Source organism: Anopheles darlingi, chromosome 3 (assembly GCF_943734745.1).
Source record: "Anopheles darlingi chromosome 3, idAnoDarlMG_H_01, whole genome shotgun sequence".
Classification (NCBI taxonomy): domain Eukaryota; kingdom Metazoa; phylum Arthropoda; class Insecta; order Diptera; family Culicidae; genus Anopheles; species Anopheles darlingi.
Window position 1 is genome coordinate 20,962,940 of NC_064875.1, and position 18,527 is coordinate 20,981,466.

At 51.0% G+C, this 18,527-nt stretch overlaps 1 protein-coding gene across 3 annotated transcripts in view; it reads right to left on the reverse strand.

Annotated features, from left to right (window-relative positions):
* Positions 1-2,609: 2,609 nt before the first annotated feature.
* Positions 2,610-18,527, reverse strand: part of LOC125955885 (uncharacterized) — a 48,205-nt gene continuing 32,287 nt past the window's right edge. For all 3 annotated transcript variants that reach the window (XM_049687187.1, XM_049687186.1, XM_049687185.1), the window contains exons 2-4: positions 13,861-15,195; positions 11,153-11,427; positions 2,610-10,389 (exon numbers count right to left, since the gene is read on the reverse strand). In XM_049687187.1, coding sequence (XP_049543144.1) covers positions 6,182-10,389; positions 11,153-11,427; positions 13,861-14,840 — 5,463 coding nt within the window. In that variant the 5' untranslated portion in view covers positions 14,841-15,195 and the 3' untranslated portion in view covers positions 2,610-6,181. The remainder of the gene's footprint in view (positions 10,390-11,152; positions 11,428-13,860; positions 15,196-18,527) is intronic.

An 18,527-nucleotide genomic window follows, 5' to 3' on the forward strand; every position in this document is an offset into this window, starting at 1 on the left:
GTAGCGTTTAGCAAACGCTAAGTATAATAAGGGTACGGCTACTAACTTGAAAATTCTTTATCAACATCGCTTGAGCACCAGTTTTACTTCGTTCGCTTGCTGAGGGTATTGTGGGTACTGAAAGGATGCATTGGAAAGGTTTATTCCTCACTATTGCATGCATTCCGGGCAATCATTGCAGCTAGTCTTAAATTTCGGAAATTGGATCGTTAGTTTTTTGCGCATAGAGTGCTAGTGTACACTGACCGTAGGATGCTTATGGTAGGAATAGTTAGACCAATTAAAATCGAAAACAACACGTCGACGCTTCGTGGAGAAATTTATTGAAAATGTAACATATTTCCCATTGTTTGTTGAACATACGACAGATCTTTCATCAATCGATGACAAATCAATCGGATGAATATAGGAAAAATGGTATCAAGCGGAGTCCTTCACGTCGTTTAAACTTCAACACAAACCACAGAACATCCACAGAGCTAATGGACCCCATCACCGGCTCCCAGCAAGCACCGCACGATTCACATTCGTTGGCAGGAAAACTTGTTAATTTCATCCTTCCAGACCAAATTAATTAGCCTTCCAGATCATTGGCCATCGGACGGAATCAATTTTCCCAAAATTCCAATTTCCAATGCGTGTTTGCGCGTAGAACCGGAAACCGGCAGACCACCGTGTGTGCGGTGCTTGACTCGCGACATTCCGACATCCACCGGTTCGGAGTGACTGCAGTTAATGGAGCGCATCAAATCGAGAACACTTGCGCAGCACTCCAGGGCACGGTAGAGTGAGTCACCGGGACCACCGTCTCTTGGTGACTAATTTGTGGCACATTGGTGCCGCTTTGGGCACATTGATACATTTGTGGCACAAACGAATTCCGCTCCGATGTCGGATGCTTTCAGCGTGTATCGTGCGTTTTCTAATGGACCGAATTGAAACTCGCATTGGTCTGAACGATGATGAGATCCTGGTGCAAGGTGATGCACACCAACAAACGTCCGCCTTGTTTGCGTTTCCTTAGTGCCTCAACAATAGACCAAAGCAAATGGTAGAAAGGAAGGTGGGAACCCTCAGGTGGCCGGTGTCCTGTTCCGTCCTGTTCCCGTAAATCAACCAAAACGTGCAACGAATCGTGCAAGGTGCCGGTGGTGTCCTACGGAGCGCAGAAAATCGAACCAGAGACCGTTCATCGCATCCGATAGGAAGAAACGGAATTAAGGTGCTGCAGACAGTCATCGTGTACCTGAGGGTGGCCTGCCTCGAGTTAGGCAAGACCATAAACTGCACGCAGGGCTCGTTATCCTTCGGAAGGGAGAAAAGAAAAATTTAATTTCTACGTTCTGCTCTCTTGACCCGGCTCCTAAAAGCGGCTTAGACATTCTCTTTCCTTTTTTACCTCTAGCTGAAAGTCCTTCAAAGGAGTCGATTACACGAAACTCAGAACAGCAGTTTGGAGGATCGTTGCCCAACGATTAGTTGACAACACTTGAAAGACTTGCAAACATCCTGTAGAAAACATATTCCAGTTCGCACTAATAAAGGAATGAACGAAGGGTACAGATCTTTCCGGAACCTACTAATACCCACCATCAAATGGTTGCAGCCTACTTGTCCTGCCATGAATGTTTCCGAATTCAGTGCGATGTGTTACTTCGATGTTCAAATTGAAGTTCTACTCCGCTCATCTTACCGCCTACTGTCTCTGTTTCCCTGGGTTCAAACGTTCAATCCTCTACTCGTCGGATTTATTTCTTTCGCGAGCATCGAAACACAATTCACAGACAAGGTGAGCTTCATTTTTATGCTTTTCTTTTTTATTATTTCTCTTTTATTTTACGCCATTTTATTCATTCGCATACCGAGCAGAGAGCTGGTTTACTGAAATGTGCTGCCTATAAGGGGGTCCGATCGATGTGGCGGAGGAGGATCCATGTAGGGGGGTGTGTGTGTGTGTCTGTTTTAAAGGGATCTTTACAGATTCTATTGTTACATTACCTGTCACACAGTCGCACACGTACAAACAAACGGTTTAATTACATATTCCTAAGCCCCGGCTACCTTCCGCTCTCGGACTAGGCGACGCACAGTCCTGCTTGGCCAGGGACATTGCCCCAACAATCACTACTGTCCGAAGGGGTTTGTGTGTGTGTGTGTGTTTCTTTTTTGTTTCGTTCCCAATAATCACATTTCATGTTCATTTCCGGTCACGTCACTACACGCTAGAGTCCCGGTGAGTTTAGCGGGCGTCAGGTTGTTGGTTTTGTGTTTTGTTTTGGGATGAAACTGCTGCTACAGACCGCTATCTGCTCAGCAACATACCCAGCGCCTTCGCTCTGACCAAGTCAACATCAAATGTAGCAAATAGCGGAATTCACAAATTACTGTAGCCACCGTGTGCTAAGTGTTAAATCATCTGAGCATGAAACGTGCTCTCACCTCTTTCATTATCCATTTAGCTAATCACTTCAATTGTTCGTTTGACTCAGCTTTCCTAGTTTCTCGGTTTCCGTTTCTTTTGTTTTGCTATTTTATATCAGTTCCAAAGACCAAAGTTTCCCCCCCCCCCCCCCCCCCCCATATACTATACCATCCAGCCATTTCCAGTGATCCAGTTCCATCTTTCATTATAATTAATTTACTATTTACACAACGCAACCGCCGGTGGTGGCACTTTACGGTACTCTGGTCTGCTCTTGCTGTGCGGTGCCAGTGCCTTCGGAAATTGGCCTTCCTTCGCTAATGCCATCTCTACTGGCGCTCATTTCGCGGCCACAAAACGACGGTAAAGAAAAACGGGAGCAACACACACGGTAGTACACCCTATACACATGCAGGTCATCGTCACATCATTGTCGCCGTTAGGGAAAAGGGGAATGGCTGATAAATGATCCAAACTGCGTTCGGGGTTTAAGTTTTTGTCGAATGTTGCATCTTTATTTTACGTTTTTCGCTTCCTTAATTTAATGAATTTAATTATTTTAAATACTTTTATGTATATATGTATATATCCCCGGGGCGGGTGCTTGTATCGCTGTCCCCGGCTCCTCCTTGCACACTTTAATATTTTCCTTCTCCATCGGTACATCAACGGTTTTTCCCTCCTTTTCTCCTTTTCTCTTTCGCTAGCTCCACTTCCTCCTATTTCCGTTTGTCCGTTGCAGCTCGTATTCTCTGCGGGATTCCGCATCGATCGTGCCGGGCGCTTTATCCGCTTAGCCGCATTTAGCACGATCCGGATTATAATGCGCAGTCCCAATCTTCGTATCTCTCTGCCACGATTTATTTATTATTTTGTTTAATATTTATACCCATACACCTCAGCGGACAATTGTGCAGAAAAGGGAGGGGAATCTCCATCTCCAACACGCTACACTCCCACAAACCCCATGACATCCAACAACAAAGAGAAGAGAACAGATTTGTCCGTTCGTGGTTTCGTTTGTGAGATTGAATTTTGTTCCTTGCTGGCCATTAACAGCCAACCAAACCAAAGCAACCGCGGCCTAGTCGCCTAGCACCTAGCGGAACTACCAGCAGCAACGGGGTTGCTCGGATCGTGTGGTAGTGCCTTAGTTTTGCTTCTTTTTGTTTGGCTCAAACTTCATGTCATCCGTTGCTTCGAGCAAATGTCAACTGTGCCTTTCTTGAGCTTTTCCGGTTCCGGTGCACAACGCGTTCGCCCCGTTTTGCGGTACTACGATTCCCTAAATATGGTTTTCATCATTCAATCTGTGGACAGTGGGGATCAACTATCATCTTCGCTATCCTCGGATCGGATAGTTACCCGGGTCGCGGATGCGTTTGCCTGCATGCTATTTTATTTATTTTACTGAATCACTGCCTATTTGTGTTTTGTATGTGTTGTGTGAGTGTTTTGTTTGTTTGTGTTTGTGAAGCGGTACGACGGTTTATCCTTTCGATCACCTTTTACCCTCTCTTTTCCCTTTTAATTAAATATTTCTCTTTCTATAACGCCACCCCGTTGCCGCTCTGATTGGTTTGTGAAATTGTTTTGACGATTCTGCAGTGTCTAGTGGTTTTCTATACATTTTACTTTACATTCTCCGCCGCCACGAAGAGATGTGCCGATGACCCGAGAGAACCCATGGCTTGAGGAGGAACAGAAGGAGGACGCTCGTGGCTGAGACCGTTCAACGGACAGACACAAACAAAAATGAAACGAAAATCCAACAGCACAATCTATCAATTGTTTGGGTACAAACACGATCCCGATTCGCTTTTCTTTTAAGTAACTCATAAGTCATATAGGACCGATATAGTCCCCTCGCTGGGCAGCCCCCCCTCCGCCCCAGCTTCTCTATCTCTAGTTCTTCTATCACGAAAAATCGAATATGCATTCGAACCCGTTAGCGCGCTAGGAAATCGGCGTAATTGTTGTGCGATCGCGAACCACCACGCGCAACATGCGGTAAAGGGGAACAAGGAAATGCGATTCCCACCCCCTCTGGTGACGTCCGGTTCACTTGCTTCGCACACGCAGCTGGCCATCGTAGCCACAACAACGTAAATGCTTGGGCGGTTTCGCTTGTTTAACGTGTTGCTGTTGCTTTAAAGTTAATAGATTAAAACGAGACGGAATTCTCGCCCCCCTTTTTCCGGGAAGCTGATCTCAAAAAAAAAACCAAGGAAAAAAAAGAGAATCGAGAAAACAACGTAAACCGCAACTATCGTATCGTACTAGGAGCGTTAATTGTACATTAAAATATATTATTATTATTATTAATTGCTAAAATAATAAAAAAAAAACGATATTCACATATAGATACAGGGCGTGTTTTCCATTGTTACACTTTTTACATTTATAAAACAGACTAGCGTGTTTCCGTGTGTATGTGTATGTCATTGTTGGGAGAGCAGGCTCATCCGATCCGATTTGCGCCGGCATGGCAAGAACCGTAAAGTAGTAAAAGACTCCTCAGACTGCATGCTGCTGCCTCTTTCTGTGTTTGACTTGGATTGCGCGCGCGCGTGTGTGTGTGTGTGTGAACTGAAGGACTCGGATACGAAAGGGAGGGGGGGGGGGGATGTGTAATTGTTGTCTATTGGCTTAACGGTTGTGTGGTTTAGCATTTAAATATTCGTTTCATCATCGCTCTACACACACGCAGACAGACAGACAGACAGACAGACAGTCATTACTCTAATCCTGGTTGGTTGGAGTACACTGAAACGGAACCCAAAAAAAACGGGAGCCCTCTGCGAGAAGAAACCCCCGCCCCCTCCTCCTTCTAGTCCCCCCTTCGCATCATCTCGCACACTCACATTCGCTTCTCGGCATACGATACGAGGCTTACGATTTTTGTTTTACGTAGACGACGGATTAAATCATCACAATTAGTTGACTGTATTGAGTGTGAAGGATAAGGGAGGGAGTTGGAGTGGAGCTTGAGTTATGTCTAGCTTCGTGTGTGTGTGTGTGTGGGGGGGTGGTCTGTATTCCTGGCTGGCTAGGTCCAGTACTTGATGGCTCGCAACTGGATTCCCAGCAGGAACACTTCCTGTGGCTATCACGACGCACCAAACGCACAGCCGGAATGGCGTGAGCCAATGACTAATTGACAAAACCCACACCCACATGCACCTTTCCTCGGCACGTACCACACACACACACACAGCCACCCGCACAAAGCAGGAAAAAAGCCATATTGAGTGTGGCAAGAAAGAGTGTGGTTGGAATGCTAATCACATCATGAGAGAAGCGCGAGAGAAGCGCAAGCTCATTAGTAAGACCAACGGGTATAACGGAATTCGGAGCCGGTGGCCTACCTCCTTGGAGCACGGAGCAGGAAGAGATAGGAAGGGAAATGAAAGAAGAGCTCTAAGAAGAAACTAATCCTTCGCAGAGTGTGAGTTTCTAACGCGCACTAACCGGGGAGCGTGTCTTATGCGCGCCGTTCTTCACCACTCTCGCACTCGTTCCGCATAAAAAGACGCATTTGAGGCGCATTACCATTAACTATGTACATTCTGCTCCCTAGCACATGGACCTAGCAGCGGCAGCGCCCATGATTTTTGTGTAACCTTAATATCACCGTGAAACGGGGGCAGCGGCGGGCAGTGACGCCCACACGCACGCAGGCGCCCCTTTCGTGTGCTGCCGCTTCACCAAACGCACGCACGACACACCGCACCGCAACGCTGAAATCTGGCCACCTTCTTACGCGTTCATAAACAGCTTGGCGTTGGCATTGGCGTTGGCGTTGGCATTGGCGTTGCGCTGGCTCGCACCGAGCGACGCATCCTCGAGGGCCCGAAACCGGACGAAACCCTGCTCGGCGACCAGCATGCTACTACCGGCGTTACCGGCCACTTCGGGGCGGTCTCCTACTCCACCCAGCTTGCCCGGTAGAATGCCGGTCGTCGTTGTCGTCGTTGGTGTACCGTTGCCGGATCCGGTGTTGCTGCCACCGATGCTGGCCGTCGGTGAAGAGGATGATTCCGTCGCCGTCGTCGCCTGATGATCCGGGCCGCCTCCGGTAGCAGCGTATGGGACGGCACCACCCGGGCCACCGCTAGTATAGCAGCTAGAGCTCGACGAGTCACGTGATCGCTTCTTGCTGTGATAGTAAGCGGGACCACCACCACCACCATTAGCACCACCGTTCACCATTGCACCGCCAAGAGCCGGATCGTCGAAGTTGTTGCTCATGTTGTCCTGTGACTGATGGGCGTGCCGCTCGAGCGAATCGGCCCCCGGTACACCACCGTTCAGTAGCCGATCGTTGAAGCTACCGGGCTGCGGTACCGGATACGCATGGCCCGGATGACCATGGTGATGATGATGCTGGTGGTGGTGCTGCTGCTGTTGATCGTTCGAGCGCGATGAACTGAGTGTTTGTGCTCCGGACAGGGGACCACCACGGTGTTGCTGCTGCCCTGGCGCTACACCAACACCCCGTTGTTGCTGCTGCTGCTGCTGCTGTAGAGCGGCCCGATTGTTGGACGAATTGGAGGAAGATGAGGCGGACGAGTTGGAGTTGTTGTTCCGGCCGCTACCACCGTGCTGGTTAAAGTGCATCGCACCGATGTTGTTGAGCGTACCGCTCTTACGCACACCGATCCGGCGATCGAACGAATCCCCGTAATTGCCACCACCGGGACCACCCATCTGGTTGTGATGGTGGTTGTAGTGATGATGATGGCCCATCGTGTTCGCACCACCGAGATCGTTCTGCATCTGCATCTGCTGCTGCTGCTGCTGCTGGCCGCTCTTGAGCGTTTTCAGGTTCTTCGAGGCACGGAACTCATTCCGTGACATCGACTGGGCTGCGGCAAGGGCCGCATGGGATGGAACAGGTCCCATACCACCACCAGCCGGTGCTACCGGATGGGTTGGATCAAAGTTTGGACGCTCAAAGTTCTGGAAATCATAGTTCCGTCCCGGTCCGACCAGAGACGTGGGATGACCGGTACCGACACCAACACCACCACCACCACGCAACGATTTTGTGTCGTACTGCGGTGCATTGATCGGTTCCGAGTAGCAATTGTCCATGATGTCGTGGTACTGGTGGTTAACGGAGGCGCTACCACTGCCACTACCACCGCCGCCACCGTGATGATGATGGTGGTGATGATGCTTGAGCTCAAAGTTTGGATTCTCGTAGTGATCCGGCATCGTTTCGGTGTCGTTGAGGAAATCGTCACCATCGGGCATGTTGTGGTCGGCACTGCTGCCACCACCGTTGTAGTTGTTGCTGTAGTTGTGCGACGACGACCGCATACTGTTCGTTTCGATCGAACGCTGGAAATCGTTGCCACCGACGATGACACCGGGACCAACACCACCGACACCGACACCACCGACACCACCGGAGCCCGGTGGTCCGAGCTGCAGATCCTGCTGGCTGTTCTGTTCGAGGTTGAGCGAATTGAGCGCAAAGTTATCGTCGTAGATCGGTTTACCGGTACGCATCGTGTACGTGTGCAGGTTACGGTTGGTGTTGCATACGGCCGGGTAGTCCGTTTCGAAGTTTTCCTGACTGGACGAGGACGTACAGGGGAACAGGGCGAACCCGCTCGCGTTCGGTTGCTCCATGTCCTTCTCCCGCTGGATCACCTTCGAGGTGCCCGTCTTCAGTCCGGTTACCCACGAGAGCAGCGCGATAATGACGATCTCGATGAAGCGCAAACTGAACTGGTAACCCCACTGGAACCAATCGATCTCGATGTGCGATGCCCAGAGCGTCTGCTTGGCGGCCCCACCATCGTGTAGGCTGTTGCTCGGCGACAGCTTCACCTTCGTCTGCGAGCTGATGCTGATCGCACCGTAGATCTGTAGGGCGGCCAGCAGAATGAAGAGCAGTGCGGTCGCGATCGTGATGTGGATCGCGTACGACAGGTTGTTGTACCCGTGGATGTAGTTTTGGCTTTTGTTCAGTATGCGCTTCAGCAGCCGGTACATGTAGAGGTACAGGATGCCGAGGCTGAGACAGATGAAGATGTAGATGATCTGGCAGATGAGCGAGAGGACGCGCGGTGGGATCTGTATGTTGTTCGCTGGCAGACCACCACCACCACCACCACCGTGACCGTGATGCTGATGGCCAGCACCACCAACACCACCACCAGGAGACCGTAAACCGCCACCGGCCGTCATCATGAGCTGTTTGTTCTGGAGCTGCAGCTGCTGCTGCTTGTGGTAGAACTGCTGCGTTTCGTACGATTCCACCAGATGGAGCGTTATGCATAGGCCGACGTGAACCCCCGAACCGATAATGATCGTCAGCGGGCGCAGGATCGAGCTGTACCGGTTCGTCTTATGATTGATCGACCGGAGCAACAGAAACAGGATCAAGATGGCGAACGTTGTCGTGAGGAAGGTCAGCGGCAGATTGAGCAGCAACTCCGAGGTGAACAGATTGAAGCTAAAGTGAATGTTGTACGCATCGTAGCAGAGATAGAAGATGCGCAGCAGACAGATGATGATCAGGATAAGATGGATGCTGATAAAGTACGATTGCGAGAACAGGTGCGTCAGCTTGTCGTAGAAGATGATCTTGAAGATCGAGTAAACGGCCAGAATGGTGAACAGTATTGCGGACAGGTACACGTGAATGTTCCACGCGATCGTCCACGTGCTAAAGTCGGCCATCTCACCCTGGAAGTTCCGATCGGCACCACCACCACCACCACTGCCACCACCGCCAGTTCCATCCTCTCCACCGTGGCCTCCACCCGTGCCGTTCTTGATCATTACCGATTTCAGGTTCAGATTCGGCATCTTCTGTGTGATCGGTGAAGAGGAGGACGATAGGACGTGCATCGACGAGACGGTCGAGGTAATGCCCGGGCCACCCCGGGCGTGTGAAGTACTGCCGCCGCCTCCGGCACCACCCTTTCTCGGTGCGTCATCATCATCATCATCAAACGGGTCATCCTCTTCCTCTTCCTCGTCTTCTTCGCCGTCGTCGTCAAACTGACGCCGACCATCACCGTCGGAATTACCGGCACCACCACCACCAGCATCCGGTCCAAGGTCCCCTCCACCAAGGTCACTACCATCAGTCTTCGATCCACCATCGGTACCAGCGGCGCCCGGGTTGCCTCCTGCTGCTGCCGCTCCTGCTCCTCCACCGTATCCACCGGGATGTTTGCCATTGTTTAGCGATGTCGAGCCGGTACCCAGCCCACCGGGACCACCGATATCGAACGATGGTTGATTGGGACGCGGTGCGGAGGTGACCGAACGGAGCAACACATCCGGTATACTCTGCGGTCGACCATTCGAACCCGAAAGGATGCGCGAGATCGATGGGAAGTGCATGCCGTTCGGCAAAATGGCGCTCGAGTTGGCGTTCTCGTCCAGCAGGAACAGCTTGTTGCCGTTGCTATCGTAACCACCGCCGGCACTCTTCGCGGCGTCCAGTTTGCTCGACTTATCGGACGGGGTGTTAAGGGCTTTCTTGCGCTGTGCTTCCACCATCGAACCCTGTCCAATGCCGCCACCGCCAGCCTGTGGTGCCAGTGGACCAGCGCCATCCGATAGACCGGGTTTCTGAGGGTTAATCGAACTGCCACCGGGGAGTCCACCATTGCTACCACCACCACCACCGAGCGGTACCACTGGGCCGGAACCGGGACCGGATCCGGGTGCACCGGGGACGAGATCTGGCGGACGCATCGGGATCCGTTCGTGGCCTGGCATCAGACTGGGCGGGGGTAGTGGGCGACGGTTCGCGTACGTGCCCGTGTTGATGATCGTCGTGTCACTGTTCGTGCCGCGAAGCGTCGGTTTGTCCGCGAACGGGTTCGTGTAGTTGCGGGGCAGTGGCGGTGTGAAGAAGGCCCGGGACGGTGGTGAGTACGCTGGCACATCACCGGAGAACATCGAGTTCGTCGGGAAGCCTTTCTTGGCGTTATGACCTGGAAGTGAAGCGAAACAGTGAAGGAAGGGGCGTTAGTGGGTTTTTTGTTTAACAATTTATGGCAATTTATGACAATTTATGTTTTGACGTGTTCGACAATTTATGTAGATTATCAAATTGTTGAATTGTCCGATTTGTTCAAACAAATTGTCTGATGTTCTTTACCTCCATCATGACATAAGCTTTCGTTATTGATTATTAACTTTCATTTCCATCTTTATAGCCCTATTTTCAAACTATTTTTTCCATTTTTTCGTTTTAACAGTCTAATATTACAATGTTTCATCTTTTAAATGTTTGATTCAATAGTTTTTGTCCTATTCTCTTCTGGTTAATGTTAACTATTCTACTAGCTTTGTTATGTTCGTTATTTTTTCATGTCATTTTCATAATTTCATTGATTTCATTACTACGATTTTAATCCTTTTAAATTATAATGTATGGTATATCTTTTTGTTTTACAATTCTTTGTTTAGTTTACATTGTACGCTTTAGCTCGATTAACTGATTCGTTTTTTTTTAAAGGAACAATTCCTTTTTTAAGGCTTATCTTTTAGATTAGATTACCATCTCGCTGCCAGAAATGATTTGGCTTAGATTAATTGAATGTTGTTTTCAAGTAAAATCCGAGAAAGACACTCAATATTCCAACGAAACAAGCTAACCACTGATGGTACTCCTGACCATAATGTGATGTATGCCGGAAACTCCCAATACCCCAAGCAGATTGCACCACTTCCCATTGAACCACGACGACTTACCGTGCGGGTATGGCGTTGAGTTGGAGTGCCGGTGACGATCGTGGTTGTGGTGCCGGTTCGGGTTCGGGTAGGTCGGGTTGCTGTTACTCTTCAGGATTTCCGCATTCGGTGCCGACGTCGGCAGCACGTGGTCCCGCTCCAGATCCAGCTCATAGTTCCGATGGTTGGCGCTGATCTGCTGATGGTTGTAGTGCGGATCCTTCTCGTTACCGGTGGCTCCACCTAGCCCACCAGCACCACCACCTCCGTGTGGTTCCTTATCCTTCTCCCGATACCTAAACGAACGTACGAACGCGATGGAAGAGAATAGAGAAAGGAAAAAAAGCAGAGAACGATTATCAGAAAAAGGCTCGAACGGTCACACACAAACACACACACACACACACACACACACATGCGCGCTCCCCGCGTAAACGGAAACGCGGTTTTAATTAACGAACTTCCCGGAACGCGATGCAGGGCAGGGCCAGAACGATGAGCGAAGGCGCATCATAGGCCGATCAGCTTTCTCTCGTCAAAAAAGGGGGAAAAAAAAGAAATGGAAGGGAAGCGACGACCGAAAACCGTTGGAAAATTTCCACGTTCCACGAGATAATTGACGCATACCACCGCAACCATCCCCCGCCCGCGTCTTCTGCGTTACCCCGCCCCGCCACCGGCCCATGACATCGTGAGCGCAATGGTGGTGGTGGTGGCCGCTGAAATATGGAGTAAGTTTTACGACCAACCCCGACCCCTAGAGGGCCACGAATTTTCCTCCTCCTACTGCTGCTGCTGCTGCTACTGCTGCTGATGGATGGAGTATCCTGTGATTCAGCTTATGGAACGAAAATTGGTTTCATGTTACACCTACCACCGACCGACCAAAACGTACAACCACCACAACCCCCTTTTGGCTGCTTCTGGGTTGGACAGGGAGTGGGTGTTCCTTTCGCTTCCGGGGTTCCATTCGACCGGACATTGGCATGGCAATATGGCCTTTGTTTTCCTCGTTTTCCTCGAGCCCTGAAGGGACGCTCGTGGTGCTCTTGGTCGTGTCTCCCGAATGAATAGAGAGCATACCATACACCATACGGTCAGTGTTGCCCTGGTAGCGGACTCGGTAGGCCACACACACACACAATGCACCAGAAATCCTTCCCCATTAAGGACTAATTTGAGGTATTTGGAAGGCGCAGGCGGTCCCCTGCCCCCATTGGAGCGCTCGGTTCTGTTCGGTTAGGTTGGTCATTTGCATGCTAATGTGTTACAATAAATATGATTTATTCTGTCTTCTCACAAGTGGTACCTCAAACCACTGGTACCACTAGTGGGGATGATGAGGAAGGAAGAAGGTAGTGCCGTGCCGTCGAGAGTATTTGGGCAGCAATTTGCCCCTCCCCGGTTTGGTTCCGGTTATTTCGGGAATGGAATCTAATCGGTTACGGATGTTTGTAGCGCCGCTGATTGCGCCAGCGAGAAAAACCTACACGACACACCCACCCGGTGGTGCCCGGGTTTCCCGTGATTCCGGGAAACGATAAAAATAGACAAATCCTGGCTCCGGGAAGAGGGGTAGAAGCGAACGAACTTGTTCCGAGCGACACGCACATAAATTGGTGAGGATATTCCAGGTGTGTGCTCCTCTGGAGGTGGTGGGATTTTAAATAATTATGGTATCGCGTTATGCAAATACTGATGCAGATATCAGCGAAAGATATATGGTACGGTTTGTAGAGCAGTTGCTAAAAACCGTGTCGATTATGTAGATTTGTATTAGAATAGACAAACCTACCGGTTATATCCTCAATTGGAATTGTTCCCGGATAATACTTTTCAGTTAAATGAAATCAGACATTAATATTTGGGGCTTCAATCGGAATACACAGTAATTCCGGTGAGACTTTTTAGAAGCTAATTTAATTTCATGGAGTACAATGAATGTACATCGCCAAAAACTCGTAACTAGCAATAGAGCGTTTCGGGAACCGGTTTATCAAATGTCGAATCATAGACTTTTCCATACTTCAATCCTAAGCTTCTAGAAACGGTAATCTCAGCAAAGGAACTAGGTACTAGGTGTTTGAATTTGCAGAGCTCTTGCATTCTTCAGTACCATTACAAGTGCTTCTGAATCGTTGTATGATCTGGTTCCTGTTGCAGATAGCGTAGCATTATCGAAAAAGACGATGCTACCTGAAAAAAAGGAGCTTAACCGAGACTTCGGCTGTAAAAAAATAGTTCTACTTCGTCCTTCCTTCCGCCAAAAACATATGAATCCTACACATGTGGTTATATAGAGCCCAGGGAAGTTTCTCTTTCAAAAGTTGGACGGAATGTAGCTTGCATAATACCATTTTCCTCAATTTTCTGCAACTACTCGCGATATTGGACATATAGTTGTTGGATTCAGACAACCAGGAAAATCTTGAACTCTGTTGAAATGTCCCATGTTTGTATCTAATATTTCAGTCCCAAATCCCAAGTATTCTCAGATGGAATCCACCATCTGTTGGCTTCCTCTAGGCTGTACAACACACTTCTAGTGTTAAGGCTTGTTGTTGTACCGTCTACATCTTGTATGTATTCCCTAATTCTCTTCGACATCTGCTTGTGAGTACCTTTAGTATCCTTCATATTCTACAGTGCCGAGAACTTCGCGACATCATCGAAATTGGAGGCCACAATTTACCAAGAGCATCTGTAGCGAAATCGACCCTGGAACTCACCTGAACGTGGTCAGCAGTGGCGTCGAGACGGTCGTCAGGCTCGGTACGTAGACGTTATCCGGAATGCTGCGCTTGGTGGTGGTGGTCGATCCGTACGCGACCCGGCTAAAGACGGCCGCTATACTCCGCTCGAGGTTCGAACCACCGAGCTCATCGCCGAACGCCTGTACCGGGGCCTTCCCTTCACCGCCCGGCCCGTTCGTATCGAGTAGTACGGCCCCAGCGGCCTGGCACAACAATGCAAGGATGGCCATCGAGGCGAAACTGCTACCGGGCCTCCTCCACGGTCCCGCTCGACTCACTCGCTCGAACTTGTGCTTCCGAGCCGTTTCTTCACCATCTGCATCGTCGATCCGGCAGCTCAACGGTTGCCCTCTTCGCTGACCGCCATAGGTCGTGCTGCTGATGGTGGTATTAATACTAGTGTTGTTGTTGTCGTGATCGCTCCAGCTATTACTTATACTACTACTGCTGCTGCTGTTGCTGTAGCTGTTGCTGTTGCTGTTGCTGCTGCTGCTACTACTATTGGTACCGCTGCAGTCACCCATAAACCGAGGCCGGTCACTTTTGGTAGGGTCACTTATGCTAAACGCGCTGTAATCGTTGCTGTCCCGGCGGCTAGTGCCGTGTTTATCACTGTTGTTGGCGCTGTTGCTGGCGCTGTTGCTGACGCCGGCGCTGGTGGAACTGCTGCCGTCGGTTTGACCGAAAGCTAGCGCACCGCCGACCCGGCTACACTCAGCATCCATGATGGCCGGACCGTTCCGCGTCGTTCGCAGCTTCTGTGGCCGGGACGCACGAAGCGGCACGAAACTCTCTCCTCCCTGTGGACCTTCCTCGCCACCGTCAGCATCGGCAGTGTCACCACCGGGCAGCATCTTGTAGGCCAGTGCGATCTTGTAGCGCTTGTGCAGTGACCACCCGGGTACCCGGTCACAACAAGACATCATGCACCTCTCGGTCGCCAGCGTCCGTCGCATTTGGGGGAGGGGTACGGGGGCCTCAGGGGTACGGGCACATAGGGGAGGCCCTTCACTGACCCACCACCGACCAGGGGGATCTATCTAACACGTACAGAAACACACACACACGGGGAGAAACACTCAGGGGAAAGGTTCCACGCAATCACGGCACACGGCAGGCAGGCAGCTGCTGCAGCAGTCACTGCACTTTACCGCGACTCGAAATCGGTTCGTTCTCAAAATCCGTTCTGCCACATCCGCCGTTGGCCACACTTCCTTCTGCCCGCATCACCGCACTACCACCACATTCACAGCGGCACATTCATCACTCATGGACAGCGGTTGCTGCTGCTGCTGCTGCTGCAGGCGGCATCTATATTTGGTAAGACAAGAAAGGAAGAACAAGAAAAAGTAATTTATTAGAAAAATGCTTTATGCTCCTCTCATCGCAGTAGGCCCCCTCTTCTCGTTGGTGTCGTCTCCGCCACTAATGAACTCGTGACTTCGTTCTACTTCATTTTCCGCTTCACTTCCCCCATTCCCCTTGCCGCACACACACACGCACACGGATCGTTGTAGAGAGGAAGGATGGATTACGTCGATGCGCGGACTAGGCGGAACGCGGCATCGGTGGTGGGTGTCCGGTTTAGCGTTACGTTACCTCGCCCCCTTCCTTCCCCGTCTTCTTGGCACATTTGCGTTTGCGACCGCCACACACACGCACACACGCACACACAGAGTCTCTCCCGGGCTACTACGATGCGCGGGATGTTCCGGGATGATGCGTCGACCATGCGAGAAGGATGTTCCGCCATGTTCCGCCGCATCGCGCGTCGTCGTCGTCGTGTCGCGCGTCGATTCTCGATCGGTGAGTGTTCGGCGGACCTCGCTCCTCGCCCCTCCCTTCCCACGATTTTGGTAAGGTTACTTTGGGCTGCTCGACTGTCAAGGGGGTTCTCGTGTCTCTAGGGCCGCCCCTCTTCGCTCCTCGCTGCTCAGCGCTCTCGAAGACTAATGACGCTGAGCAGCGCTCTGGCTGGTGGCTGGTGGTTTCAAGCATCTGCTGCCGCTGCCGCCCTCTTTCCTCTTTTCCTCGTTTTCGTGTTCTCGCTCTTCCAGTTTTGTTGTTGCGTCCCTCCGGTGGAGGTTCTTCTTGGTTGGCCGTCTGCTGGCTTGGTTTGCCGTCTGCCATTGCGCTTCGCTTCGGTTTTTCGGTCCGCTCCAAAGGAAGGCTGATCGCGTAGAGTGCCGCGGCGATCTCGTAGTGGCAGGGGCGAAGCCAAGAGGAAGGAGAGAGAGAGAGAGCCCGCCTTCCTTGACTTCGTCGTGTGTCAAGATGGAATATTTAATTATTCCCTTCTATCTGTGTTTCTCCGGTGTTTCTTTGGCTCTCGACCACGACGACGACTGCGACTACGACTGCGACTACGACGACGACGACGACTGCGACGGAATAGCGGGTCACGAGAAGCGCCTCAGGGAGTCGGCCAGGTAGACGTAGAGGTCCAAGTGCTCAACCGCGCTCGAGTCTCGAGCCAGAAAAGTGGGGGCGCCGTGCCGGTTACTAGATGCTCGCACAGCGCACGGAGCTAGTCACCATCACCACGACGACGACGACGACGTCGAGATCTTGGTCTACACGATGCTTGCTACGATGATTCGTAGCCTCTTCCAGGGCGCGTCACGCAAGAAACCGGGGAGAGATTGATCGTGGCACCAAATCGCACCATAAATCACAAGCACACGCAGCGCGCCCCAGCAGCAGCAGCCCAAGGCATTAACCATTCCGGCCCTTTGCGCGCGTGTGTGTGTGTGTGTGTGAGGGTGTGTGGGCCGTGAAGCATGAAACACAGTGAAACAAGCTGGAACAAGCTAGTAGAAGCATTGTGCTCTCTCTCTCTCTCTCTCTCTCTCTCTCTCTCTCTCTCTCTCTCTCTCTCTCTCTCTCTCTCTCTCTCTCTCTCTGTAGTTCCCCCCATCCCAAATACCCCACCCTTTTGGAGCTACCACACAGAGAGAGAAAGGGAGCAGAGTAACAGAACACAATGATCGCACACATGCAATTCGTTAGGATTACTGCACTAGTTTGTCTTGCTCGCAGGGTCAGGGGCAGCTCCTCCTCATCCATAACTGTTTTGCCACAATCGGGGTACCGGTTTGTCCTTTTTTTTTTGTTATCACGATAACACTACAGCGGTACATTCGCTTCAACGGTAGCCAGGATCGCATCATGCAGCAGTCCTTCTGCTAACACCACCACCAACGTCACGTGGTGCTCCATTCGTATTGCTCGCTGGAGAGGTTGAGCGCAAATCGGGACCGACTTCCGGGAGGGTTCCGGCTTCCTTCTGCCAGAGACCACCACCACATCAGGACAGCCAGTTTGACCTTCACACAGCGGCACTTTTCCGGCCCCTCTCTCGTGGAATGCTTTTCGCGCGTCGTCGTATGTGCTTTCGTTCGCATCGTCATCTTCTGTAGAGAGATAAGGAGAGAAATGGAAAAAAGAGAAACGGAAAATGTTAATAACAGGATATTTCCATCCGCAGTGTCGGTTGTATTCTGGGCGTTGTGTGTGTGTGTGTGTATACGGGGAGAACAAATCAAATTGGCCAGCTAAGCCAGGAAAGGATATGCAAAATGGAATGCCATCATCTTCTCGAAATGGGTTGCTGCTGCTGCTGGTGCTGCTGCTGGTGGTTCGGTTATTTTTATGTCGATTTTATTTCCTGTCCCTCCCGGTCGGTCGGTCGGTCGGTCGGTTCCTCTTGCTTTTCCCTGTTTATTAGCCCGCAAATCCTACCACCATTGAATTGAGTCGGGGCGGGTCAACAACACAGGCAGTCGTGTTATCGGTGCCCAGGATGCCGGGGCATTCGATTCGAACTGTCGGATAGAACGCCGAACGACGGAGCCGCCGAAGATCTCCTTTGAATCGTCCGTTTTTTTTTGTAAATGCTAACCCTCCCGGCACTCGTCTTCTGTGCGTCACGTATGTAAAGGATGCTATATTGGTTGCGGCATCTGCGGCCGGTCGATTACTTTCGTGGAAGCGTTTCGTTGTGACCTGTTTCTCATCGCGCATCGCGCCGAGAAATGCTCCGATGCGAAGCAAGCGAGAGCATGATGGAAATGTCAGTCCGGTTACCGGGATCCCACGATTAGGGTAAGCGATCGAACGACCGATCGATCGCGGCTAAACACAAGAAACGCATTAAACAACAACATGTTTTCCCCCGCTGGCAATCCAGCGGCATCGATCGTTGGTTGCCGAGAAGTGAATCCATTTCCGACGATATCCCGCGCGCTTGCTGCGATGCGTTTTCAAGAGAGCACATGACCAGAGAGAGAGAGAGAGACAGAGACAGAGAGAGAAGGAAGCAACTCCTTGTCACATTTGTGTCATTAAAGATAAACATAAATACCTTCCGAAAGAGCGGGGACCGTGCGTCCCCTCTCTCCAAGATTCTTCTTCTTTTCTTCCTCGTCCTCGTCGATCGATAAGTAAGAACCACCACCGGTGGCCACCGGAGCCGGGCGTCGGCATCGCAAAAAGGGGCGGGGGGGGGGGGGACGAATTTGTCAACCGCTTGCTTTGGTTTTTTGGGTAGAAAGGACAACATGTCTTCGTGGCGTCGTGTGTCATGGAAACCGATCCCGATAACGTGGTCGGTCTCTGCTCTGAATGTTATATGCTCGCTGGCG